This window comes from Doryrhamphus excisus, chromosome 8 (genome assembly GCF_030265055.1).
Source record: "Doryrhamphus excisus isolate RoL2022-K1 chromosome 8, RoL_Dexc_1.0, whole genome shotgun sequence".
Classification (NCBI taxonomy): domain Eukaryota; kingdom Metazoa; phylum Chordata; class Actinopteri; order Syngnathiformes; family Syngnathidae; genus Doryrhamphus; species Doryrhamphus excisus.
In genome coordinates, this window is record NC_080473.1 from 2,209,902 (window position 1) to 2,221,208 (window position 11,307).

At 46.8% G+C, this 11,307-nt stretch overlaps 1 protein-coding gene across 1 annotated transcript; it reads left to right on the forward strand.

Annotated features, from left to right (window-relative positions):
- Positions 1 to 7,626: 7,626 nt before the first annotated feature.
- On the forward strand, positions 7,627 to 9,077 carry LOC131134699 (mRNA decay activator protein ZFP36L1). Its single transcript, XM_058080238.1, has 2 exons — positions 7,627 to 7,927; positions 8,034 to 9,077. Exons 1-2 carry the CDS (start codon positions 7,874 to 7,876, stop codon positions 9,075 to 9,077), a joined length of 1,098 nt encoding a protein of 365 aa, XP_057936221.1. The 5' UTR covers positions 7,627 to 7,873.
- The last annotated feature ends 2,230 nt before the right edge of the window (positions 9,078 to 11,307 follow it).

The window sequence follows — 11,307 nt, forward strand, 5'->3', positions numbered from 1 at the left end:
TCATGGAGATGACCGACCTGGTGCTAGTCCTGGTCCTAAGCCTGGTTTCTACTCCAGTACAGCTTGAGGCATCATCCTTCTGTGTCCACAGAGTGGCGCTGTTGGTCGTTTTATCACTGTTAGAAGTTGCTGGTCTTGAACACCGCTTGGATGGTGGACAGCTTCACGAAGGTGCCATTTTTAAGGAGGTCGCATGTTAGCATCATTTTCATGTTGTGTTATACCAATGTAGACAATGTACATGATGAACGGTGACATTACTCTTTTTGGGCGTGGACTTGTGATGTCACATACTACATTATGTTGAAGTCACCACTTTAGCATCATAGCATCATTTGTTAGCATTGAGTGTGTGTGTGAGAGAGACAAACATCAATTTGAGTGAGGCCAGTAACATAAAACACTACAAAAAAAACCACCCCCCCGACCCCACTCCCCGTCAGGGCTGCGAGAGAGAAGGGCATTGTGGGATAGGTGATGGCCAAGCAGCTGTGATGAGGTCAGAGTTCAGCAGGCCCGGCCGTGGCCTGTTGCCGGGGCAGAGGCAGCGGCGCCCCGGTTGCTAGGGCAGCTTGAGCTTTGTGGCGCTCCCGATGAAGCGTGGCGCTGGGAGAGGTGGGGGAGGGACCGGGAGGGAAGAAAGAAAGCCACAAAGACACGAGGGTGGGAAAGTGAGAGCACAAAGTGCAAAAGACAAGAAGAAGAATGTTCTAGAAGCCGCAAATGGGACAGACATGGTGGAGCCTCATCGTGGACGCAACCTGCAGCGCTCTTGATAGTAAAGCTAATGGCTAGCTGGACCCGCTAGCAACATTAGACGACATCATTGTCACGTTTGTACGTGCCATCGTTTACACTTTAAAGTCTTTGCAAGAACAACAACTGTCGACTAAAATACTGCGGTTTCTAGAGCTAACCAGCTAAGCTAATGTTAGCACAACATAATGATACAATGATGAATGACAGTACAGTACCTGTTGTTTGCCGGGAGACCAGGTTTGTATGCGATATATTAAAAAGCGGAGTTACAAATCCATCTCCTGTTCGGAGTTGGAATGACATGCTATATTCCCAGGCAGTCCCCTTATAATGTGTTTATCAACTTAAAGTCTTCATTCATGCATGGCACACACTGTGTTAGTTAGTACCTGTTACTGTGTCAGTAGAGACAAGGTGTCAACTTGTAGTTTTGACATGTTACACTCCATCGTGTCACTCAAATGTTACCCACTAGACAAGTGTGTGTGTGGGTTGGGGGCGGGGGGGGGGGGGGGGGGGGGTCATTGGATGGTGTCAAAAGTGTTCATTGTCTTCATCGGAGGGTCCCAAGAGACCTTAGTGAGTCGCAATAAATAGATGCTTTTCACCATTCACCCTTTTTTTACCACGCTACCCCCAAGGTAGCAGCATCCTTTCCCAAGCTCACTAAACAATACTAATACTTGGACTAGTACTAGTCGTAATTACTTATACTTACTTATACTAAAAACTTAAAGTCTTCTTGTGTCCTTTGACAGCAACTAGGAATATTTAAAAAATACTTTTCATGCATGTTGCATGTACAGTATGTGTAGCGTGTCACATTAACGTGCTCGTGTAGTGTAGCGATTGTCCCAGTGACTCCACCCATCAACAACTGTATTTTGGTAGTCCAATCATAATTGTGACTTTTTTGTGTCATAATTACAATTTTGTTTATTTCATAATTGAGTTTTTATCATGTAATTTTATCTCAACATTATGACTTTCTTATCTCAATTGTGACTTTTTATCTTGTAATTTCCACTTTTTATCTCATGAAGTGGACTTTGTATATGAAAATTATGACTTCATTGTGTCATGATTAAATTTTTTATTTCATAATTAAGAGTTTTTTATCATGTCATTTTGATTTTAGCACATAAAGTTGACTTTTTATCTCGGTTTTAGCGATTTTCTTATTTCAATTGTGACTTTTTATCTTTTTGACTTTGATTTTTCTTTATCTCATAATTCCAATTTGAGATTATCTCAAGAGGCTGCACTGCAGTCAAGTGGTTAGCAATCACAGCTAGAAGACCCGAGTTTAATTCTGCCCTCTGTGCAGTTTGCATGTTCTCCCCGTGTATGCTTGGGTTTTCTCCGGGTACTCCGGTTTCCTCCCACATTCCAAAAACATGCTAGGTTAATTGCGACTCCAAATTATCCATAGGTATGAATGTGAGTGTGTATGGTTGTTTGTCTATATGTGCCCTGTGATTGGCTGGCCACCAGTCCAGGGTGTACCCCGCCTCTCGCCCCAAGACAGCTGGGATAGGCTCCAGCACCTCCACGACCCTCGTGAGGATAAGCGGTAGAAAATGAATGAATGAAAAAATTGCAATCTCATAGTTAGTTTTTAATCATGTAATTTGACATTTTATCTCAACATTATGACAATTGTGACGTTCTATGTCATAATTTAAACTTTTTGTCTCATAATTCTGACTTTTTATCTTGTAGTTGTGACATTCTATCTCATATTTTCAACTTTTGAACCTCATAATCAGAGGTGTGGCGTGCAAACAGGCATACCAGGCATTGGCCTATTGCCATTTAGGGGGCCCCAAACTAGGGAGGCCTGAGAGACCGGGTGCCCCGAGTGCTAATACATGTAATGCACAGAAACAACAACAATGGCAACGATATAGCAAACCCCGTTGAGGGGCCCTGCAGGGCCCTATTTGCCTTCAGCGCTGTCTGTGTCAATCAGCGCGAGCCGCCAGGTTTGTTTGTTTATTGGCCACCGAGTTCCCCACATGGTGAGAGACACCATGAAGAGGAGTTATCTGTTACTTGTTATCTCATAATTATATTATAACAAGTGGTGTCAGATTGTGTGGAAATTGTTGAATATTTGCTGTGTGGAAATTGTCGTCGCAGATCAAGCTAATATGTGTCCATTTCGGGAGGATGTAACTTTAGCTGCCATCTAAACTTTTGCCTGGTAGCTCATGAATGTGGAGAAAAACAGACCATGCCTACTCTTGGTGGCGTTTAAAGACACAGTACAGTACATATGAAAAGAGGAAACTGAACGGTCGTACTTTGTGATGTAAAAAAGCAGTCATCACACTGATGTGACCTGTATTGTCTCTGTGCAGATTGCCAGCCGTCGTTCCGAAGATGCTCGTCTTAAGTTGAATAGAGTGCAACAGTTGTGTCTGGCAGGTATTTTGGTTTGCGTAATCACTTCAACGAACGTATGGCTGATAGCAAAATGTGGTTCTTACAATTCCTTCCCATGCACATTTGCAGCCGACGCATGGTTGCCAGGTCTTGTGAGTGAAACAAGTGGCTGGTTCTCTGAAAATAAGCCAAAATCAACAGGGGGGGTTACAAGCAAAGTCGCTATTCATAAGATAATCTGGCAACGCTGGCTGAGATGTTTGGTCAGAAGTGACGTAACACTAATTTCGTGCACTGATAACACATAAATATATATCTGCATGTCTGCATGGGTTCAATGTCAAAGTGGCCCCCAGCATGCTTTCAATTTTCAGTGGAAAAAGTGTGGCTACCGCTGGTCTTGGACCTCACTCATTACCCAAATTATTGAAAGAATAAGTTTCAGATTCATCAACAGAGAAAATAAAGATTAGTTACAGCCGCAGTGAAGTGTGTCTCTCTCTCTCACACACACACACACACACACACACAAACACACAAGTGATGACGTCCTCTTCATACAATGGATAGATACTTTATTCAACAATCTTCAATTGTGCCGTTTTTGTTTGTAGAAATCCTCTCATTGTCACGTGTGTGTCTTCACGCTGACAGCTGCTCCACTTTCCCGCCAAAACACCAGCTGTCCACACTCTATTACACTGCCTGCACGTGTGTGTGTGTATGTGTGTGTGTGTGTCTGTGTGTGTTATTTGCTATTATTTAACCCAGGCTGAAAGGACATTATGGTTGATGTAAGAATGATCAGAAATTTAAAAAAAAAAAAAACACCTGAAACATGAAAATAAATGTTTCTCTATCATGTAAAAGTTGAAGTTGAACTTGAACACACCACGGTTATGTGCTATGAGACCCAATCGTGTGAAACCACGTGCTGCCACCGTGTCGTAAATTCACCCACCACGCGAGCTGCTGTACCTAATGAAGTGTCCAGTGGATGTGTCTCTCTCACACACACACACGTGTGTGTGTGTGCGTGTACAGTAAACCACATGCAGAAGTGGTGCTGTGTGCTCACCCTAACTGACAGCAGCTGCGTTCGTTAAGCCGTCCTCACACTCACATTTCCACACATTAACCGCACACACACACATATGTACCACGCACGGTGAGCTGTTCCATCTTAACTGCTGAGATGATCAATGTGAGGCATAGATGCCGTTAGGTCTTATCAACCTTGTCTCACACATGCAAACACGCCGTTTGTTTTTATAGTCTGTCTTCTGGTCCGAGGTATGTACCAGACCTTACACACACACACACACACACACATGTGCATCATCTGTCCATCTATTTAGCATCTACTTGAATAAAATAATTGTTTCAATGAAGGAACTTTTTATGAACTGCCCCCCAGGCTTGAGGCCCTCTGCTCACTGTAAAGTTGCATCATAGTGAGCAGCTGGCACCTCATGCCTTAGTGTGTGTGTGTGTGTGTGTGTGTGTGCCAGAGTCCAGGAAACAGGAAACTGTTTGGCGGGAAAATTACAGCCGTGGGGGGGGGGGTTCTTCTTTTGTCAGAACATAATCCAGCGAACGCTCGTTTGGCCACTCTTGACCCCCTCCCCATCCCAGACACACACACACACACACACACACACACAATGTATAGCAGGAAGTTAGTGTGTGAAGATAGCAACACACACGCACACACACAGAACCTTTTCTATCTCCTCATCTGGTCACTACATTAGGTACAGTATCAAATGCGATTGAATGTAAACCGATTACAAAGTGACTACTCGTGAAAAACACTATGCCCACACTTAACACGTTGTAGCACCGTGACATTGTAGCACAGTGACATAACAGCATGACATCATAGCATGGCCACACAGTGTAGTACACAAAAACAATGGAAGACATCTTTTTTCTTGTTTTTGTGTCATCATCTGAAAGTGACCGGTCTCTCTACACCAACCAACACTCCGCCCACTTGCGTCCATTGCTGCCAAAAAGTGTAATGGATGACTCATTTGTTAAACATGAAAGAATAAGAAAAGGTCGGTGATGTGCTCGCTGACAGCGACGTGAAAGTGAGGAAGGACCGTCTTTGTTGGCGTGTTAGGAGCAGTGCATCACGGGAGAGCGCGGTCCTAGCTTAAGCCAGCGTGGTCCATCATTCAGGCTGCGTGCAGGGCAACATATGGAGCAGCTTGTGGACAATGGACCTCTTGTCCTGCTGGCCCCAACAAAGAGGCCAAGACGGGCTGAGGCGGGGGGCCGGCAGCCATGCTGGGCCGGGGAAAGCGGGGCTGCTCTGAGACCCTGAACAGTGTGGATGTGCAACCAGGAGCCCAAGTGATGGGGATGTTTTGATGGGAACGCTTCAGTCAAAGATGTTTTCTTGGTGACAAGACATGTTGCCATTTTGAAACATTGATGTTGTATGAAAAGAACGAACGATGTCAGCTTTGGTGTCTTCTCGTGAGATGGAGGTTACAAGTAAAAGTATCACACAGCTATGTGCTAACCAATCACCTGGCCCACTTCTTCCAGATATGCCATGGAAGGGGAGGTTGAGCATACATCCTCGCACTACCCAAACATTGGGCCCACAAATGGGCACAGATTGCCTTGTGTGAATACACCCTTGCGTACGCGGCTAGCATCAGGAGCTAACAACCAGGAAAACTGATGCTTGAACATCATGAATCCATTCATTCATTCATTCATTTTCGACCGCATTTCCTCACGAGGGTCGCGGGGGTGCTGGAGCCTATCCCAGCTGTCTTCGGGCGAGACGCAGGGTACACCCTGGACTGGTGGCCAGCCAATCACAGGGCACATATAGACAAACAACCATTCACACTCACATTCATACCTATGGACAATTTGGAGTCGCCAATTAACCTAGCATGTTTTTGGAATGTGGGAGGAAACCGGAGTACCCGGAGAAAACCCACGCATGCACGGGGAGAACATGCAAACTCCACACAGAGATGGCAGAGGGCGGAATTGAACCCTAGTCTCCTAGCTGTGAGGTCTGCGCGCTAACCACTCGACCGCCGTGCCGCCATCATGAATCCACGTTTAATGGAATATCCAATTCATCGACAACTATCTTTATCCATCCAGCCATCTTCTCCTGCTTATCCAAGGCTGGGTCCCGGGCAGTCCCAGACAAGTTGAGCGACATAGGGCCTCAAAACGTTTCCTGGGTCCTGGGTACCGGACGTCTGGGAGGCATCCTGAACAAATGCCCGATGACAGTATTCTCATCTCTCAGGGAGAGCCCAACAACCTATGGAGGAAACCCATTTTGGTAGCTTGTACCTGCAATCTCGTTCTTTCGGCCACTACCCAAAGCTCATGACCATCGATGAGGGTAGGAACGTAGATCGAGCTTTGCCTTTAGGCTTAGTGTCGTCTTCACCACAATGGACAGATGCAGAGTTCACAACAATCTGTTTGTCGATCTCACATTCTATCCTTCCCTCACTTGTGAACCAAACCCTGAGGGACATAAACTCTACTTGGGGCAAGATCTCATCTCCGACCCCAAGGGGTGAGACGTATGGACTCAGATTTGGAGGTGCTGATTCGATCCTTGTGTTTTTGACTTTGCCGATATGTTACGGACCAAACCACTAACTGTTTGTGTTTGCTTCATATTGATTTGGTTTGTCCTGGGCTGGATTTAACTTGATTAATTGAAACAACAAGCTTAAGATTAATTGTTATTTGCAGCCCTGCAACATTTTGCCATACCGAGAGTCCCTCAGGGATCTTTTCTCTGACCTCTTCAAATATACACTTTGCTCACATGAGCAAATACAGTTGGACACACACACGTTAGATGAGGAAGAAGACTTGACTGTTGTTGTTAAAAAAAGAGTTGTAACCAAAGTTACCAACTGTAAGGAGGAAACCACACACACACACACACACATTTACAGAGCACAGTGTGTATGATTGATAACAAATGTCCGTTGTGTTTTAACGTTTTAAACTGACCCACATGTCATTAGAGTGTGTCCGTCCTCACACAACACACAGGTAAGATCAGCTCAGTCTGGAGTTCTAGAAAGTTGTAGAACCCAAACATCGAAAAGAAACCGACCCCATGTTTAGTTAGCATGAAACATGATGCAGTTCACCTCCAAAAACACACATAAATAAAATCAATGTAAGACGAATACTAAGAATAATCCATGATTTTGAAATGTTAGCATGTGGACTGATGCGGACCGATGTGGTCTCATGGTCGCTCAGTGGTCCAGCAGAGAGGAGAATAATGCACCTTGGAGGATTAGTTGATGAATGAGTAGAAAAGTAGCTCCATTCATCTCCCTCCTCCTGTTTGGAGCGCACCCTGCCCCCCAGCGCCCACTGACAATGCGAGACCCCCCCCCCCCCCCCCCCCCCACCCACCTCCAACACACACATTAGCACACATTAACAACCCCACACCCCCAATCCGAGGAGCCTGGGCCGTGGGCGGGGGTGGCCGTGGGTGGTTCCCCCAACTATTTAAGCAGATTCCAGCAGATGGTCGTGGAACTTTGCTCCTGAAGACGCGAGAGACACAGTCCTGTCGCTCCACTCCTTTAGCCAATCCCCAGGACTGGGACACTCCTGACATCCCCCCACAGAGACAAGGGAGATAAAGTCCTGGGACTCACTTGTGGAAGAAGAACTTTCCAGTGTAGACGCGCAGGCAAACATGCCCTCAGACTTCCTGACGCCTTTCCTGGAAGTGGACCAGGAGTTTGTCAAGGTAAGAAACTTTTCAACTTTTTGTTCTTTTAACATGACTTTGAATATTTGAAAGTCAAATGTTTGGTGAGCAGCAGCCTCAGTTCTTCCTGTTCTTCTTCCTTCAGAGCTTCGGGGTGGTGGACATGATGGATGCGGCCGCCAGCCTCCAGCAACATCAGCAGCAGCGAGTGCGCGGCTTCCAGCGGCGTCATTCCCTGTGCCCCGTGACGCTCCCAAACTCCAAGTTCAACGACGGCGACGGGGAGTCGTCGTGCTGGGGATGGGGCCTAGCCGGTGCCCAACAGTGGAAGCGGGAGAATCAGCTCCCTCGTTCCGTGCTCAGCCACATCCCATTCAGGATGGATCGCTCGGTCAGCATGATCGAGGGCAGTGTCGCCGAGGTGCCGCCGCCCCCTCCCCCGCCGGGCCTTCACCTGAGCACCACGCCCCGGTCGCCCCCCTCACCATCGCCGCACATGTCCACACGCTACAAGACGGAGCTGTGCCGCACCTTCGAGGAGAGCGGCACATGCAAGTATGGCGCCAAGTGTCAGTTTGCGCACGGTGAAGATGAGCTGCGAGGTCTGAGCCGCCATCCCAAATACAAGACGGAGCCATGCCGCACCTTCCACACCATCGGCTTCTGTCCTTACGGTGCCCGCTGCCACTTCATCCACAATGCTGATGAGCTTCTGCAAGCCCCGCCCCCCCAGAGGAGCAAGCTGAGACCGCCGCCCCTCCGCCACAGCCTGAGCTTTGCCGGCTTCTCCTCGTCACCTCCCCGCGCCTTCCGGCCTGTTGACGACTCCCAACCTTCCTCGCTCCTCTTTGCCCGTGCCTCCTCTGTGTCACCCTCACCGTGCTCCTCGGAGAGCCCTGAGCTCCTCTCGCCTCTTTTTCCGGAGATAGGGGGGCTTCGCCCGTGTCCACGCCCTGGCGAGTCGGCTCTGGGTTTGTTTGCTGCCGCCGAATGCCCCGCCCTCGCCTACCACACCCCCGCCAAGGTGTCCCTGCTCAGCCTCCAGCGCTGCTCCTCGGCCGACTCCCTCTCCGAGGAGGGGTACACTTCCTCTTGCTCCCTGAGTTCCGGCTCCAGTGGCACCGAGTCACCAGGCTGTGAAGGCCGCCGCCTGCCCATCTTTAGCCGCCTCTCCATCTCTGACGAGTAGGAGGGGGGGGGGGGGGGGTGTCTCGACTTTCTACCTTTGGGTCACATGAGTTCTGTGTGATGGCGCCGAGTAAACGGACCTAATTTTGTGCATATTGCATCACGACCCAGCAGCTGTAGCGCTGCTAACTGTTTATTTGTGCTGTTGTTTTACGCTTACTGCTGTATACTGTTGTATACTTGTGTGGGGGTGGGGTGGGCGGTCCCGCCCACTGGGGGTTCTGTAGAACTTCCTGCTCTCTGCTTTAAAGACATGAAGAGTTGCTTTTTAGCTAGCGCACAAGTAGTAAACTTTTAGCCAGTCATGCTAACATTAGCTTAGCCTCTTTATGGTAGCATTTGCATTTTCTACACATATTTATTTGCTTTTGTGCATTTTGATCATGACGCCTTACGATTAGCATAAGCGCTAGCTGGAGAGGAGACTATTACTTTTGGCATTCCATGTCTGTGTTGCCTTACTGCGTGAATCACGACTCGTTGACTGTTTGGCGGCGGAAGTACTTCCTGTACTTTCTCTTGTCATCAAGTCCGCTCTCCTCTCCGACGACGCAGCTAGCATGGTAGCATGACCTGCTAATGATACTGTATGATGATAATGTGTTGCTTGCTAGTTGCTAACAGGTCAGCTTGTTATTGGCAGACAAAAGCCAGCAAGTTGAAATAAAATCTTATGGTTAGCAAACCTTTTTGTTAAATTAACGTCTTATTTATTTGTTTTTTTCAAAGCAAAACTTGTATTTTGTTGTTTGATACGACGCCTTGATCCACATAATTTAAGTGCAGTTATTGTTTACATGTTGTGCTCTTTATCTTAATATATTTGTTCACACTTTTTTTTTCCAAAATAAAAATCCCTTCAATCACTGGAATTTGTGTAAATTACTGAATACTTGTGTGTGTGAATCGGCACTCTTTCATGGGGGTCAAAGGTAATCAGTTTGGCACATAAGTCAAAGTAGGACACTTTTGTGTTTGCTGGGACACAAACGTTCCCACACACAGAAACTCCTTAAGTGCTGCCTCCTGGGAATATCACTATTGTGTGTGTGTGTGTGTATCACCGAGGAACAAAGATGAACTCTTTCTCTTCCGTGGCCTCGCCTCTCTTTGTGTGTGTGTGCATGTGTGTCCGTGAAGAGAATGTGTGGCCAACAGATGTTGTAACAAAGACGAAGACACTTTACACTCATTTCCATCTACTCACACACTGTGTGTGGGTGTTACTTACTTAAATGTATTTGAGCAATGAAACGTCACATAAAAACTTAGTGTAGGTGTAAAATCTGCTGCATTGCACACAAGATGGGATGTTTTTGTGAGCGCACAAAGTTTGGTAACGCTTTAATCTTTTCTTAAAGGAGGACGTCTGTGACACCTCGACTTGCACACACAACTTCCCATGGCTACTTAACATTCATGCATGTGTGTGTATGTGGTGGTAGGGGGCCTAAAACGGCCAAGGGCCATCCATGTGCTGCCCTTCAACAACCCCACCCATCCACCCCCCACCCTTTGTGTTGCGCTGCTTTCCTTTTTCAGGAACATCTGTATGCTAATGAGGCTAATGTGCAGTAGGCAGCCTGGGAGAGTGGGGGGGAGGTGGTGGACATGAAGTGATTCTTCTGCATGGACCCAAGTTAGAAGGAAAAAGACAGTTATCGCTTTAGTGCGTTGAGCCTGGAACACACTCCACTGATGGAATGTGGGGATCGAGGAAAGAATTAGTATTCAAAATGGCAGTATTCCAACAAAAGAGAAACGCTAACAATGCTAACAAACCAAAATAATAGGGACTCTGGATGTGTTAGCAGGTACGAGCAGCAGCGCCCAATACTGTGGCTCCATACGACAGACGACATTTTTATTGTAAACATGCTTTGTTAAATTTAGCTATTAGAAAACTGTATGTGACTTCAAGGTGGAGACCATCTAATTCAGTGAAATAACTTCACATGGTACATTCTCTTACTTTATGGCCAAACAACTAAGAGAAAATGCCTGCAAAAGTGGTCAACACAACTAATCGGTTAAAAACCGACAGGGTGAGCCCGATGTTAAAAAAAGGAAACATTTTGCAGTGCTTAGGGGTTTGTGTATGCGCTCTTGCCATCTGGTGGGCGTTTGGTAAATTGCACCAATATTTAAAAAAAAATTCTAGAAGTGGTAGTAGAAAACGTGTGTTTTGTGGTGGTGGTAAATAAGGCAGTAAAATAAACAACACTTCCGTT